This window comes from Primulina tabacum, chromosome 1, assembly GCF_025594145.1.
Source record: "Primulina tabacum isolate GXHZ01 chromosome 1, ASM2559414v2, whole genome shotgun sequence".
Taxonomy (NCBI): domain Eukaryota; kingdom Viridiplantae; phylum Streptophyta; class Magnoliopsida; order Lamiales; family Gesneriaceae; genus Primulina; species Primulina tabacum.
Window position 1 is genome coordinate 7131310 of NC_134550.1, and position 17304 is coordinate 7148613.

At 35.5% G+C, this 17304-nt stretch overlaps 4 protein-coding genes across 4 annotated transcripts; 2 read left to right on the forward strand and 2 right to left on the reverse strand.

Annotated features, from left to right (window-relative positions):
* Positions 1 to 618: 618 nt before the first annotated feature.
* Positions 619 to 2481, forward strand: LOC142538377 (putative E3 ubiquitin-protein ligase RHC2A). Its single transcript, XM_075643711.1, is given in 2 exon segments — positions 619 to 952; positions 955 to 2481. Coding segments are annotated over 2 exon segments (1143 nt in total). The 5' UTR covers positions 619 to 801; the 3' UTR covers positions 1947 to 2481.
* A 549-nt stretch (positions 2482 to 3030) lies between these two features.
* Positions 3031 to 7454, reverse strand: LOC142538386 (CBS domain-containing protein CBSX6-like). Its single transcript, XM_075643715.1, has 3 exons — positions 7223 to 7454; positions 4674 to 5110; positions 3031 to 4201 (listed from the first exon to the last, which is right to left on the reverse strand). Exons 2-3 carry the CDS (start codon positions 5015 to 5017, stop codon positions 3292 to 3294), a joined length of 1254 nt encoding a protein of 417 aa, XP_075499830.1. The 5' UTR covers positions 5018 to 5110; positions 7223 to 7454; the 3' UTR covers positions 3031 to 3291.
* A 4005-nt stretch (positions 7455 to 11459) lies between these two features.
* LOC142517317 (thaumatin-like protein) lies at positions 11460 to 12625 on the forward strand. The gene is made up of 2 exons (XM_075619913.1): positions 11460 to 11715; positions 11819 to 12625. Exons 1-2 carry the CDS (start codon positions 11655 to 11657, stop codon positions 12490 to 12492), a joined length of 735 nt encoding a protein of 244 aa, XP_075476028.1. The 5' UTR covers positions 11460 to 11654; the 3' UTR covers positions 12493 to 12625.
* Positions 12626 to 13135: 510 nt separating this feature from the next.
* LOC142538393 (heat shock cognate 70 kDa protein-like) lies at positions 13136 to 15667 on the reverse strand. The gene is made up of 2 exons (XM_075643722.1): positions 15343 to 15667; positions 13136 to 14903 (listed from the first exon to the last, which is right to left on the reverse strand). The coding sequence occupies exons 1-2, from the start codon at positions 15560 to 15562 to the stop codon at positions 13321 to 13323; spliced, it is 1803 nt and encodes a 600-aa protein (XP_075499837.1). The 5' UTR covers positions 15563 to 15667; the 3' UTR covers positions 13136 to 13320.
* Between the last annotated feature and the right edge of the window lie 1637 nt (positions 15668 to 17304).

Genomic DNA, 17304 nt, shown 5'->3' on the forward strand with positions numbered 1-17304 from the left:
AAACTCGCAATTCATTTGGTTTGAGGTTTTTCCGATCGCCAAAATGACAGCAATCCCGTCATGTTTGATGAAAGATTGAATAAAGACGAACTAACTCGTTTCACAATTATATACATAGATATGGTTCCCTTATGTTCGTTGGACTAATATAAAGATAGAATCAAATAAATTGGTTTGTTCATAACATGAACATATTCAACAAACACAGACGAGTATCTTGAACGAAATCCTTTGTTACATATGGTGTTTCAAATCGTACTACATTTTGCTCAAAAAAACCTCGTCGTAAAAAAATTTAAAATAAATGTACTAAACGTCGTGTAAGAAAAAAATATAATAAATCACATGTCTATTCATCAATTTTTTAAATTAAAAAAACTTACAATACATTGATGTAATCATTTATTGTGTTTAGCACACAATTTATTGTCGATTTTTTTAAAAACATATGAATCAAATATTTTATAAATGATCAAGTAATTATATTTTATATATATATATATATATATAATATTCAGAGTATTTAATTTTTAATAATTTATACAAATGAAACTCGTTTGCAAGAAATATCAAATATGACATCAGACTTCGTTCCATGAGCTTTCATTTGTTGTCGTCAAACACGTAGTTTTTATTCCAGGCATATCCTTGTTTCATTCTTCTCCTTCTCAGTTATTCTTTACCATTTCCTCAGAATACAACGCCGCCACAAGTTTTCTTCTATTTCAGTGATATTTTGGGAAGAAAGATCAAATTTTAGTTCTGCTTAAACAGTAATTTTGAAAATAAGACGATCTGTAGATGTCGACGTCTTCGAATTTCTGGTGTTACAGATGCAACCGGTTCGTTACGGTTTTGACCCAAGATTCCATCAGTTGCACCGATTGCAACGGCGGATTCGTGGAAGACGTTGACACTCCCTCTCGATCTCTGCTCTCTGACTCCAGGAGACACCTTTTCCTGCAGCTTCGCGAAACCTCGATTCGAGCTCTGGACGTCCAGGGCCGGCTTTGAGTTCGAGGTTGAGACGGAGCCGAATGAGCGGGGGAGATAGGTCGCCGTTCAATCCGGTTATCGTTCTCCGTGGTCTTAACGAGGGCGGGGATGGAAGAGAAGCTGCTGCTGGAGGTGGTACTGGATTCGAGCTGTATTATGATGATGGAGCTGGGTTGGGTTTAAGGCCGTTGCCCGCCAGTATAGCGGATTTCTTTCTTGGGTCGGGTTTTGACAGATTGCTCGATCAATTGGGACAAATCGAGGTTAATGGGATTGCTAGAATTGAACGAAACCCGCGTGCTTCTAAAGCTGCCATTGAATCTATGCCCACAGTCGAGATAAGTGGGCAGCACATAGGGCTTGAATCGCACTGCGCAGTTTGTAAAGAGCCCTTTGAGTTGGGAGCTGAGGCTCGTGAAATGCCTTGCAATCATTTATACCATCAAGATTGTATTTTACCCTGGCTTTCCTTGAAAAATTCGTGCCCTGTCTGTAGACATGAGTTACCGACTGATAATGACAACGCTAACAGAATTCATGATGCGACAGAAGTGAACAGGGGTGCGAATGAAGTGGTGAATGATGATGAGACCGTGGGACTGACTATATGGAGATTACCAGGCGGAGGGTTTGCTGTTGGAAGATTTTCTGGAGGGAGAAGAGGCGGAGAGAGGGAGTTACCTGTGGTTTACACAGAAGTGGATGGTGGTTTTAATAACAACGGGGTTTCAAGGAGAATTTCTTGGGGTTCTAGAGGAATCGTGTCAAGGGAGAGAAGTGGATTGAGGAGGGTTTTGTGTAATTTCTTTGCTTGTTTTGGTCGAGGTGGATCCTCTAATTCTAGTTCGGATTCTAGAATGAGTCGGAGGAGTGGCTTGCTACCGTCGGTCAGCTCGACTTCGAGACAATTTAGTAGAAGGGGTTACGAAGCTAATGGCGAGACTTTATAAATTGGCCTGATGAGTGCTGGTGGAAGAACTCTGTTTCTATTCAAAAAATGTATAGCTGGACGTGCAACTGAGTAAATTATCCCAAGTCTTGTTTTGTGCTCTAGATTTCTGGTGCGGTTATATTTGGCTGATATAGGAGATGAAGTGAGTTGTGCAATATCATGACACGAAATTGATGAATGAATCAGAGGTCGATAATACTAAAATGGCAGGATTGGGTTATCAGATGTCGGAATAGAGATAACCAACCAAGCTATTGGAACTTGAAAGAGCACCTATTTCTTTTTCGCATTTGTTTACCATCACAATTTTGCAAATGGTAGTTCCTTTGATGTTGCTATTTGGTGCACCTTTGTTTCTAATTTTCTCGGTCAAATTTAACTTAGAAAGCTTGTTTATACTATGTATGGTGTCACGGCAAACTAATCGGTGGCTTCACATATAGAATACTTATACATTGTTGTGGAGAATGCGTATTACTTTGTATTGTTTTATCATGCAGTTGATTTCTATATATAAAGAAAATTCTCTTATAGTTACAGTTGATTTGGTTTTATTTTATTTGAAACTAAACTGCAGTTGATTTTGTCACTTTAAAAGGTTGAATTTTGGATCACATCATGTTGTTTTGGTGTACAAATGTGGAAACATGAGAGATCAGGCATAAGGTGACAGTTTTTCCTTTCTGAGATGTCATTTGTTTGAGGTGTGTCGGGATAAGAACTTTGACGAATGATTTCACAAGTGGTTGGATTGAAATATGTGTTGGCGAGGATTAGTCTTTTTTACTATAGAAAGAAAATTTCAACACTTTTTGGATCTTCTGATTTCTCTTCAGAGCTCTTTCTCGATCATTGATGAAAATGATAGACCAACATGCCTTGTTATATTTTTCACGTGAGATATTCCTCAAATTATAACTATTTCAAGGCCAAATTTCCAGTCGAACAATTCATATTTAAATTGAATAAATGTGAAAATTTTCATAATATATTCAATATTTAAATTCCAGTGTACATTCTCAAGACTGAGTGACTGAACCAAAATTAATAAAGAAAGAAAAAAAATTCGAAGGGAAGCTACGTCGAAAAATTCAATAGTGAACCTTTTTAGCACAATAGCAAACAAGAGGAATTAACACACTTTTGGTCGAAAATAATAGAGACTAAAGTTGTAGTCATCCCACAGAACAAATAAAACTAATTCAATGACTCAACTCACTTGTACAAACGAGGAAATATAAACAACAACAATGCAAAAATTATAATTTCAAGTGTCCCAAAGTCAGGAGACTTGCCAGATTGAAATGATGTATATCACAGTCTGACTCGAAAATGAGTGCTGCTCAAGATGTGGAGTGGGTTTCAGAAACGATTTTCCCAGGCTGCCTGGTCACTGCAGCTAAGATATCAGCATATCCAACCACACCAACTAAACTATCTTCTGTTTCTGCCTCGGTTACCCACACATGGGTTGCACGGTGCGACAACATTTGTGCCATGACAGCAGCCAATGAACTCGTCGCCTTACAGGTCAAAGGAGCAGTTCTACCACGATACATGCTCCTACCAACTCTGAAATTTTGATTGGACGAATTACTAACAAACCCCATACTTCTGCAACTGAATATTCTTGACTTTGTTGCCTCACCACCATTGGTTAAATCGGTCTGAGCAGCCATATCATTAAGCATAGGAAACGATCTCAAATTCATGTTATCTTCAACTCCCATAACAAACTGTCCAGCTGAAAAATTAGCCAGTGCCCAAGCAGCAGCCAAGTAGTCACATTTCCATAGTCTAGATGACGAAATTTCACCGATGATCTTGTATTGGCCGTCTAGTGTTTGCTCCACAACTGCCACAGCACAAGGTTCACAGGGAAGCTTTTTGGTGGAATCAGATGCTGGGCATGATGCTTCGATGCTGCTATAGTTTGGGTTGATTGCTCCGAGGGTGGAAATAGAAGAAAGAGGTAAAGGGGCCAAGGCACCAAGGCAACCAATGAGGAAGCGAAGTACATCTTCTCTTGACAGGCAGCAAAATTTGTCCTGGATGGAGGATGTTGAAGATGTTGATGGTCGAGTAGCATTACCAAGAGTGGTCAAACTGTTGCCCGTAGAAGGATCTACATTTTTTAGCCACTTTCCATTGTAAAGAATGGAAAAGCGCTTGCTCATTCCTCTCCACACTAAACTCTTGGGTACAAGGACTCGCTTCACACCTTGTTTCATCATCTCCAAAGCATCTATTAATCTGGAACAACAAGAAGGAACCACCAGAGTTTTTCTCACTTCTGGAATTCCACACTAAGTTTTACAGGCATAAAAGTTTAGGTCTAATTTTTTATGATGTGGATCAAAACAAATGTGCAACATTTGGATTCATTTATGTGTATCCTTTTGATGCGTGAAGCAATAAAGAAATACAGCACAACATGAAAACCAAAGAAAAATTGACTCATGGATTCAAAGCAAATAAAAATTTTCAATTCTTACACAGGCCAGAATAACCTTATATTTGAAAACCACAAGGACTTACACAGTAAGAAAATAAGATATTTAACCCTTATGGTCGCATTTGAGCAGGGAAACTAACAATATGAATAAAACAATCGTCATATCTTCACATAACTGGATTGTTGAAAAAATAGAGAAGAAAGGTAAAGCAGATTGGGTAGAAGTTGATTATAAAAAGAAACTGGGGAGGAAGGGGAGAGGAGACTAACCTTGTGCCAGGATCAACAACCTTGAGAGCGGCATTGTTGGGGACCACCACCTCGGAAACAGGGGTTTTAATGGCTTTATCCTGATCGGACAAAGAATCTTCTCTGGACAAGAATGCCACGATATCCAGGGCATTGAGGATGCCAACAAACCTTTGTTGCCTCATTTCAGCATTCTCCATAACATTCTTTTGTGATTTCTTTTTCCACACCAGAATGCCTCCTTCTGAGGATTCCCCAATGGCGCCGATGGCATCTTCCAACGTCTCCGTATCAGCAAACTCGCATAGCTCAGGCTTTCCCACTGTAAGATCTCCCACCACATGGTACAAAAACACCGATGCCATCCTCTCTACAGTAATCCAAAACTAGCTATTTCCTTCTTGTGGACTTATCTATATTGCTCCAACGATTTGGGAACGACGATTAAAAATTTCTCCCTGTCCAATCAATTATACTCCAGATCAGATATGAGCAGAAATGTTTATGTTGATCTGGCTATTTATCACTTTCAACTCGTAATAATAAAAAGGCTTTGGCAGTACTTTGTGTAAAACCTTTGAAATTGTTTTCAGATATGGATTTCGAAAGTTGATATGTTGTGAAACAATGTTGTGTGGTTATTAAATGAAAAAGATGAAGAAGTATGATGACTGGTCGAAAAACTGGCATGAAAAATTCATAATGCAATAGTCCTGTCTTGAATTATTTATTTGAAATATGATATGATGTAATGTTGCAACTAAACTATCAGTTCAACAAGGAAAGTTTTCAAAATAGTTAAGTTTCAATTAAGTTCATAAATTTAATAATTTCATTCAAGTGTATTATTTGTTGTAAAAAGGAAAGCAATATTGAAGGCTATGTTTAATTTCATTTCCGGGAACTCATCACATAAAATGAAACTAAACATTACAATATCATTTTCATTTTCTCCCTTAAAAACTAAATTCCATTCTATTTTCACATTTCTCGACATGATACACACTTTTAATATTATTGAAAATATGTGATGTTATTACCAATCCAATTACATTGTTATTACATGATATCGATGGTAACATAACTTTTGTTTTATATATTAACATTTATGCCGAGTGTTTAATACGAAAATTGAGGAATTGAACCTCGAATAAAATATCTAAAAGTTGAAAAACAATTATATGCCCTACCTACTGGATGAATGTCCGAGATGACCTTGAGCATGAACGAGTTCAAGTCCCAACACCCAAAAATGTCCAGGTGCTTCGTGCGGAGTGTCGGAGCATCAAGACCGATGACCGAGATGTTCCTACCCACGGCCCAGATGTTGGGCTTCCCAACATTCTAATTCATGCATTTAACCCATGGAGGAGTCTCGTCCCAGACACTCAAACATTGTTTAAAACCTAAAGGCCTGCTACTAAAACATCACAGGCGTTCACCCAGGCATCCCAAATGTCCAATTCAGAAACTTAAAATCATAACCATTAAAACCAATGTGTTTAATGGAAGTCGAGGATGTTGGAAGGTGTTATTGTAATCCACCATCTCTTAGGTTTTAGCACATGGCGTTTCTGGTCAACTGAAGACATCCTTAAAAAAGTGTCTGATGTATTGATTCAATATATTGTTGGGGTTCTCATCAAATTTATTTATGCATACCATGTTAGTCAGTTATTTGATTCAGTTTACTTTAACTAATTGCATCTCGTTTTCTTAATAAAATCCGAATAAAAATTCCTTCAGTCATTTTTTAATGTTTATTGTAAATTAGTTTGCATAATAATATTTAAATTTAATTGAGTGAATTACCTGTTCAGAACAATCCTCACAAAACAATCTCATAATATTACAATAGACTGGTGCATACACAAAACGAATAACATTTTGTCCATCACACAGCATTCTTGTCCGAGGTGATGGACATAGCACATTAGCATTCATGTCTAAGGTGGAAGCACTTTCTTTGAGGTTTTTTTTAACAAGAAAAGATGACAAAATGGGTCTAGTTCTATTCTATGTTAAGATTCAATTACCAGATTACGGACTCCATATCATAAAGAACTAATCCTGTTCGCTTTTGCTGGATTAAAAGCGTCTATGCTTGGTTGACCGCTTCATTCTTCGACGCTAAGGATTGTGAAAAGAATTTGGAAAGGGGCAGTCAGTTCAAAGTATTTCACACAATTGATGCTTTAATGACTTTTCGCATGCGTATTTTACTTGGGAATTCAATTATTAAATTATTCGAATAGTTTATTTGGGGCGGCTGAGTGGATAGCTTAACACAAACATCATTGTCACAAGTACGTGAATGAATTTTTGAAGTCTCAAATCCGAATGCTTCTTCATTAACGATCACCCGAGCATCCGACAGACTCTACACTAGCTACCAGCAAGAAGTCTAGGAACTACCGGCGATCAAAGGCCCACATAGAATTTCAGGATAAGATTCAAAAATCAGAAAAATTCAACGCAATCGAACAAGAACTCAGCTAAATCAATCAAAATCAGAAACCCAAATCAACCATAGCTCCACAAATCAAAAATAACGCAGAACCAGATCCTACCTGTACGCGAAGGATCCGGTGAAGGAGCTCGGCGAGCACCGGACAAACGCCAGAACAAATGCTACGAATCTGAAAATCCGGCGGTGAAATCCGAAGAGCTGGGCAGAAATCTGATCGTTCTGAGGACGAAAGAATAAAGAATAAGAGATAAAATCTGAAATCTAATGAACAGAGCCAGAAAAAATGGATGAAACGGTCAAAACACTATTCTTGCTGTTCCACTGCTTATATATGTTAGAAGAAAATAAGTACTTCTCCAAAATATAATATAGTTATTTTTTAAGAATACGAGGAAATTATAATATTCTGAACCGTATGATTGACTATCAAAATCTTAATTATCTACTAATTACTCTTGTACGATTTTTTTTTTATAATTATCGATAAATTAAAGTGAAATTTGATAAATTATCGAGGGGTTAAAGTGAAAAAAACAAAAAACAAAATTGTAATATTGGTATGAAATAAGGGCAAAATGGGAAAAAAAAGTTGGTGTCTATTTTGTCTCAATTAGGCCCAACCTTAATATATACTAGTGTACCGACGCACGCGTTGCATGCTTGTATAATATTTTTTATAATTCATTTGATTTATATTTAAATGAAGATTAAAATATAATTACAAGAAATAGCGATGGATTACACTGTAATTTTGATATATAGATTAAAAAATAAGTTGAAAAATAAAAAAATAAAAAAATGAAGATCAAAATATAATTATAATAAATAGCGATGAATTACACTGTAATTTTGATATATAAATTAAAAAATAAATCAAAAAATAAAAGAATAAAAAAATGACTTAAGTGAAAATTGAACCTATTACCTAAATGTTTCGACATAAAAGGTTTGTTCATTAAATTATCATACCAATCCGTATCTACAGAATCAATATATGTTATTATAAAACATCATATACAATTGACAAAAAATAATCCTATTTAAATAATTATTTTAAAATTTTATCAAAAACACAAAAAAAAATCATCATGAAATTTCTTAATTTTAGTATAATCTTGAACTATTTTATATACAATGTTTTGAATGGCCAAAAACAAAAAAAATTGGGAAAAAAAAACACCTAACCACATGCAAATGATTATTGCTACAAGTAAAAAGGTGTGTCTATGTTATACCAAGAGTTTCATTATTAGTGTGTTTGTATAAGATGATAGGTCGATCATCTAACTACAAAATAAAAATTATTGATAAACTTTATACTTTGTATTATCAAATGAGATGATTGGTTGATCATTTTATACAAAATAAAAATCGAAAAATTTGCTCACAGTGTAACATAGATTCACCTCAAATAAATATAGAAGTGAATTTTAAATTGTGTATTATTAATTTTTTTTTATTGCAGTTTCTTGTTTGGTCAATACCAAATTAATAAGTAGACATCACATGTTTCGATGTTCGTAAATGATTGCTACCAAACAAATTCCATTATATTGTAATTTAAAATGATAACAAATGATTTGAGCTAACGTAACCAAAACATATATATGAACATATTCATATCCATTGTAATTTTTTTCTTCACCGCACAAAATTTGGTCAATGATATGTCATATTCAGGATATTTTCTTAAAAATATTTCGAATGGTGGATATTTATATATATATATATGTGTGTGTGTGTGTAAGATTCACACTTTTTAAGTAAACCTCACATATAATGATAAATATTTATCTTTAAATATATTTTTGAGAAAAATTTGCACGAATACCTTTTAAACTCTGGATTTAGTAATTTTTTTGTTTTTTAAAAAATAGGATCAAATTGTTGGGTCAATTTCAATTATACGAGCTTATGTGTAAATTATTATATGATGATGGTTGTTTGTTAAGATAATGTCTAAAACTTAAAGTGATCGGTTAAGGTTTTAGTTAATGAACTTTGTATCTGATAGGTTGTGAGCCTATAATGTGTATAGGCAAAATTATAATTTATATTTTTACGACGGACTAAAACAAAAATATCAGAAGATAACGATAAACATTATTTATATAATGGCCATGGTCTCGAATCGCACGTGATGACGTGTTCCCTATTCTCTAAACTCAATATAGAAAATATATGTGAACAGAAAACTGAAAGATTCTCTGAAGGAAAAACATGTAGATCTAAAAGTTGTCGTTCTAAGGAATTAATGATTGTGCCTTCAGGTATGCTTCTACTTTAGTTTTCAGTCAAATTCTAAATAATTTAGTATGAAAGATTCTGTGGTTGTATGATTTTTATCTATCAAGTAGCATCAAAGCCACTCATTTTGAATCATTGAGATTTTGTTCTAAAGTTTATGCATGATGTTTATTCCAAATCTGGGAAAAAAAATTCGATTGAAAACAAATTTTCATGGATTAAGGTTGATAGTTTCGAATTACGGTTCAGTGTTTTCTTTAAGAAAGTTTAAAATTCAAAACTACATGGTCGCCGCCGCACGGTTTCTATAGGGTTCCAGTGCTGAAGGCGGTGATTCACAGAGATTAAGATTTTCGGATACCAAGACAACGCGGAGCGCACGAGGATACCTAATATAACGCCCATATTGGGCGTGCCTGTGCCATAGTTCATTCAGGCAGGCGCAAGCGCGGGGGCTCTCATTAAGATTGTCATGTGCTTGTCACATGGGCATAATATCGGGGCACCCCATGCGCGAGATATGGAATTTTGTAAAAAAAAATGTACGATTTAGGTTTATTTGATTTAGTTTAAATTTAAAATATAAAATAATTTTTTGGTGTATGTAATCTATATAGATATTTTTCAGACCAAAAGACGTTCAATATTTAATATAATTGCATATGCACTTATGTTGATAAACATACGATAGTTGTTTAGTTTTTCATATGATAATAAATCAGACCGAATGAAAGTTATTATTTGATATAATAGTTACTATCAGTGTTTGATTGATATAACATGATATCAGTTACAAATTAATTTTTTATCCAAAGATAAAATATTAATAGAGTACTCGGTATCTTGTTACGTGATTTATATTATTTAAATTTATTGATTATTTTATTTGATATGAATTTATAGTTATGTAGACAATGATTTATTAATATATTTTTTTTATTGCAGTTTCTTGTTTGGTCAATATCAAATGAATAAGTGGACCACGGTTTATTTCATCCTACCCATATGGGCATTGTTCAATGATAGATGAATGACCAAGATTTGTCCATGCATATATATGACCCATTTTTTTTAAATTGTATGTGCCGTGGACCACACATGTTTCGATGTTCATAAATGATGCGGACCAAACAAATTCCATGATATTATAATTTAAAACGAGAACAAAAAACGGAATAAATGATTTGAGCTAACGTAACCAAAATATATACATATGAACGCATATGCTGTTCATACCCATCGTAAATTTATTCTACGCCACAAAAAAAATTGGTCAATGACCATTAATTTTTCTTGTTTTTGTTTTGAATTAAAGTAAAAATCGATATATTTATAGTATGTGTAAGAATGGTCGGAGATCACCTTCTTGTTTTGCATGTTGCTCTTGTTGGTTTGAAGCAACAGTTTAGCACAACCTGGAATTACTGCAAGAAGCTACGTGGGAGCATTCCCGGATGAGCGATAATCTTGTAATAATCTTGAAATTGACTGAAGATGAAGGGATAGGTCAGTCTGATTTAGCTTCCAAGTTGTATAGGTTCGTTCATATTTGTATGTTATTATATTAAAACTTGCAATACAGTTTTAAAGTTCATTTATTTATCTAAAGAGAATCCTCTTACGTACTCGACATCTTTATACATCGGGAGTTCTACTCAGGTTGTGTAGCATAGACTCACCCGAAAAGCAGGACTCGAAGGCTTCCCCGATTCAAACATAAATAATTTTTTTGTCCGTCCAACGATGTAAGATTGATCGATATGTGACCTGTGACGATGCCTATAATCGTTTGATGGGTGATGGATTTATCGAAGACCGAAATTGGACGTAATACCATTATTAAAAAGATTGTACAAACACGCAACACTACTACTTTGGCCCGACATTGGTACAAGGATCAGAGCAAATTTTGAAATAAATTGGAGACAAAATCGTACGTACGAAATTAGTCTTCTACATGCGTAGTTATAAACAAATTAGTACTCGTGGTTATTTATGTTACTTTAATGATAATTTTGTTTTATAAAAATAATTTTTTAATTAATAATGATTATGTGATCTAAATAATTAAACTTGCCTGTTTTCTCCACTTTCACCAAATCCACCCATCTTCATAGAACGTGGAATGAAGGGTCGAAAAACCGCACGCCGTGGGCCTTGATTTCCATTCATAAACAGTTGCCCACCATTTATTCAAGATTAATGAATCATCCCTCTGTCTTCTTTACGATGTTTTTCTTTTGAATTACGTTAAATATCGACGATAATTAATTAAATCATATGAAATGTCGAATTTCAAGCTGTTCTTGTTCCTTTTCTGCTTCATCACATCAGTATTCACTTCCGGTTTGTTATTGTTACTTCGTTTTTATGAACTTTATGATCATAGAAAGAGTTTGATTTATATGATCAGAAGTTATAAAATGTTGTTATGATTTCTTGATTGCAGATGGAACGCAGCTCATTGTAGTGAATAACTGCAAAGGCCCTGTATGGCCAGGGATACTCGCCACCGCCGGCCACGAGACACTGAACAACGGCGGTTTCCGTCTCAACAGCGGCCAACAAGTGGTGGTGGACTGCCCCAAGCATTGGTCGGGACGGATATGGGCTCGACAGGGCTGCTGTTTCGATGAGACTGGTAAAGGATCATGCCAGACCGGAGACTGTGCGGGGATGTTGCATTGCACGGGCACCGGGGGAGAGCCTCCAGCGACATTGGTTGAAATGACACTCGGAACGAGTTTGAATCCTAAGCATTACTATGACGTGAGCTTAGTGGACGGATTCAATCTTCCGGTGTCGATGATTCCGGTGGGAGGTGGCCGTGGATGTGGCGTGGCAGCGTGTGAGGCGGACTTGAACAGTTGCTGTCCGGAAAAGTTGGCGGTGAGGAGGGGTGGGAAGGTGGTGGCTTGCAAGAGTGCTTGTTTGGCTACGAGGGAAGATAGATATTGCTGCACCGGTGAGTATACGAGCCTGGAGACGTGCAAGCCTACGCCTTTCGCACATTTGTTTAAGGCCGTCTGTCCTCGTGCTTATAGTTATGCTTATGATGAATCTACGGGGCTCAAGACTTGCATGGCGCCAAGATATGTCATCACTTTCTGCCCTCCAAATTGATGAAATATATTATTTGGATATTGATTTATGTTTTGGAAATGTGATTTTCATGTCTGAACCTTTGATTTAATTGCTTTTTTCCCCGGTCTGAGGGTGTCAAGATATTGGATTTCCTTTACTTCGTTTATTTCAAGTTGTAGGTGCATTTCGTTTAGACATCCACCGACACAAACCTCTATACTATAAGACAGGAAAATTTTCATCTGTGTCGCGCCGGAATCACGAACAACACAGCCATACCAAAAGAAAACCACCTAGTTGTTTGGAATTCTGGCCATACTACAATATTCAGTTGTAGTTAAAATTAGTCACAAGTCACAACGACATCCATTCAAGATTATCTTTGTAACTTAGCAAGGAAAGAAAAGGGATGATTTGCGACAATAGACCCGTACAATAAAGTTTTTAAAAAATATGAACCTCGTGATGAAAAATACATGGGGTAATGTGTTGTATTATGTGTAAAGCTGAAATGAGGTCTACTTTTTCAGAAACCTTTTTTACAAAGGCCCAATTCTTGCAAAAGAACCGCCAAGAAAAAGAGGGTGTCTGATTTTATCGAAACATCGTCCTATAGTTTTGCCATCGAACCAAAACTCAGTGATCTTTTCGCATTTACAAAACGAAACTTTACTTTGAAAGATGCCCAAAATAAAAGTTGACTGATTTATAATAAACAAGCTCACACAAATTCCCCAGCAGGGCAGAATACATATATGTCCATGTCTATAGAATGACATTAGAGTCTATGTTCCAAATCAAACGGGTAATGTTCAAAGAAATGGATTGATACAAGGATCTGTAACCGAATACATACTAACAATAAGTTTATTTGAAAATTCTCAGTAGCTCATTCTTTTTATCCACGAACTCGTACTCTTCGGCGGATTGGTTGATGTCCAGCCACTGGATGGCGTCTTCGATTGCGGACTTTAACACTAAGTTTTTAGCCGTACCTTTCATTTTATAAACATAATCTTCCAATGAATTTCTAGCCTCGATTTTCTTTTTAAGCTTCCTATCTTCATCCCTGTAGTTTTCGGCGTTCCGAATCATTTTCTCAATCTCATCCTTTGACAATCTGCCTTTGACATTTGTGATCGTGACGCTGCTATTGTTACCAGTTGTTTTATCCACCGCCGAAACATTTAAGATACCATTTGCATCAATATCAAATGTGACATCGAATCGAGGAACCCCCTTTGGAGCAAGAGGGATGTCCGACAGCCAGAATTCACCCAACAAAATGTTGTCATCAGTTCGGGGATTTTCTCCTTGATACACCTGGAATATCACATCAGTTTGGTTCTCTATAAACGTACTGAACTCCTCCTCCATCTTAGTAGGAACGGTGGTGTTCCGGGGGACGACGACAGACATGTCGCCATCTCGTATACTTACACCAAGAGAGAGAGGAGTGACGTCGCACAGCACTATGCCTTGAATCTTCTCGTTTGTCTCACCACTCAAAATTGCAGCTTGGACTGCAGCACCATATGCTACGGCCTCATCGGGATGAATGCTCCTACACAACTCCTTTCCATCAAAGAAATCTTGAAGCAATTCTTGCACCTTAGGGATTCTAGTCGATCCACCGACGAGAACTACGTCGTGGACCTTGCTCTTTGTCATACCAGCATCCCTCAAACACTTCTCCACTTGATCCATGCATCGCTGGAACTTATCCATGTTGAGCTCCTCGAATTTTGCACGCGTAATTTTCCAATCAAAATCAATTCCATCGTACAAACATTCAAGTCCAATAGTTGTTTGCGCCGTGGATGATAGAATTCTTTTCGCTTTCTCACAAGCTGTCCTCAACCTCCTTAATGCTCTGGGGCTGTTACTTATATCCTTCTTGTGCTTTCTGTTGAACTCTAAAACAAAATGGCTTACCATTTCGCTGTCAAAATCTTCTCCTCCAAGGTGAGTATCACCAGCTATGGCTTTCACATTAAAAAGGCCCTTTTCGATATTGAGGAGCGACACATCCAATGTACCACCACCAAGGTCAAAAATAAGTACGTTCTTCTCACCTGAGATCTTACCTTTTTTCTCAAGACCATAAGCAAGGGCAGCAGCGGTGGGTTCGACAATGACACGCATGACATTGAGCCCGGATATTATTCCGGCATCCTTTGTTGCTTGCCTTTGGGAATCATTGAAGTATGCAGGCACAGTGATAACTGCATCAATCACTGTCGATCCAAGATACGCTTCGGCACATTCTTTCATCCTGGCAAGAACCATTGCAGAAATCTCTTCAACAGAAAACTGTTTCTCTTCACCTTTGTACGCGACCACAATCACAGGCTTATCCATAGGGCCAGAAATAACTTTAAATGGCCAGTGCTTCATATCATTCTGAACCAAAGGATCACTAAATGTCCTGCCCATCAATCTTTTAGCATCTGTAAATTTAATCATATCATAGAGTGAAAAAGCACAAGAAATCAGAAAACTCTTGTTTTATTAAATAGCAATGATATGTAAGCTGAGTCATTCTTTTAGCATATAATTAGACTGATTTGTATATTTCAACTATGAGACCATGCCCATTGCCAATATCACTGCACAGATCTATGAATTCCAAAGCATTCTGAGTCGATATAATGTACCGGTTTTCCATAATTTTCGTATTTTCGAAACTTGAAGTTCTTAAAACATGTCTCTTCTGGTACTTGGGCGCAAACATAAATAGAAACATTATGACCCAAACGCTTTTGAAGACTTTTGAGGAAATATCAAGCCATTGACTCAGCATAAATTTCTACTACAAACTCCCTCCCACATCAAGCACAATCGAAATGAACTAAACCGCATAACGAAGTAGTAGCTAGGAAGAATTACCAAAAACAGTGTTGACTGGGTTCATTGCTGCAAGATTCTTAGCTGCGTCGCCAACGAGGCGTTCGGTTTCGGTGAAAGATACATAAGATGGGGTGGTCCGGTTGCCCTGATCATTCGGTATGATCTCTACGCGATCATCTCGACTGCGCCACACGGCTACACATGAATATGTCGTTCCCAAATCGATACCAATCGCCGGCCTTTCATCATTGGCAGCCATTTTAGTCTATGTGAACGACGAAGTCAAGTCGTGGATCGTTTTACTAATGGGACAGAGAGGAAAATGCGGGGACAGACACAGCTATTGACGTTAAATATTGCAAATTGGGAGAAGCGTTTACCACTTTTGCCATTTTATATTTGTTCATGTATAACTTATGGCATGCACATATATTTTTTAAATGATGTTTTTCCTCTTTTTTTTAAAGTAAATTAATTGATTACTCGTACTGGTAAATAAATTTTTTACCCTAGCCTACTAACATATTTTATTAAAAACAAAGATAAAAAAGAGAGTTAAAATGGGAAAGTCATATACATTAAATCATGTTTAACAAAGCTAAATTATAAAAAAATCTGTCTTTTGGATGTTTGATTTGGTAAAACACATAAAATAACTTGGATCAGTTTGTCATATCTTTCAAGCTAGGGTTAATTATATATAACTCGTGAAATCTCAAGATTACTGAAACTATCTTATGACTATTAATTTTATGTATTTTCAAAACTTGAGCACACGGACAGAAAAAGGGGGTTCATGTGTTCAAGATTTAAAATTATAGAAACAAATGTCTTCAAAATTTGAAAACACGATAGTTAATAAACAACTTTATTCATGAGGATGTATAGTCATATCGAGATTCAACGGGGAATTAACCTTTCAAACTAAACCAAGAAATCTAAGCATGTAGTGTCACAAATTACAACCGGTAAAATATCCTAAAAAATTAACAAATAAAAACTGATGTAATCTTATAATCACCCTTCTTTGGGGTTTTTTGAAATATTTTCAACGTCAACTCCAAATGTTCATAAAATAGTAATAATAATAATGTAGGCTTAATACATTGTACCTGTTATCATGGTTGTACCTGATGATTTTTTGGTATTAATTGAATAAAAAATATAGACCAACAAACAATAGGTCGCATTCAATTTCTTATTTTTCATTTATAAATGTTTTCAAAAATTAAAACAGTGGAGTATAAGTTTAAATATAAAAAAGATAAATAATGTATAATGTTCAATATATTTATAGAATTATCAAACTATGAAGCTAAAAAAATCTAAATAATAATTTGTATAGTACTTGTCTAGCTATTTTGACATGTTAAGGATAAAAAAGTTCAATTACAAGAATTTATTATCAAATGCACAACAAGACAAATGTTAATTCAGGAAATATTCACATAATCGTCTAACTTTTAATTAAAATTTCTAAAATGGTTAGAATTAAAAGAAGAAAATTCAGGGAAAACTCAACATTTTTTTTTAAAAATATCGAGTTTAAAAAAATTTGTAGATTTTTTTAAAAAAATTATCAATTAATCGAGAGGATTAAATTAAAATTAGAATATGATGATACGATAAAAATCCTATTTCTATTTGAGTAAGTCTCTTGTGAGACGGATCTCACGAATCTTTATCTGTGAGACGGGTCAACCCTACCGATATTCACAATAAAAAGTAATACTTTTAGCATAAAAGGTAATAATTTTTCATAGATAACCCAAATAAAATATTCGTCTCACAAAATACGACCCGTTAGACCGTCTCACACAAGTTTTTATCTTTCTATTTATAATTTAGAGATATAACAAAATATTACATTAATATGTACAGATCTACTTGTCATATATAACAAATTATGTATTCATTGAAACTCTATACCTATAAATAAAAAGCCCATAACCGTGATTTCACATTCGAACAGAGTCATCTCACCTTTTTTTATTTGACACA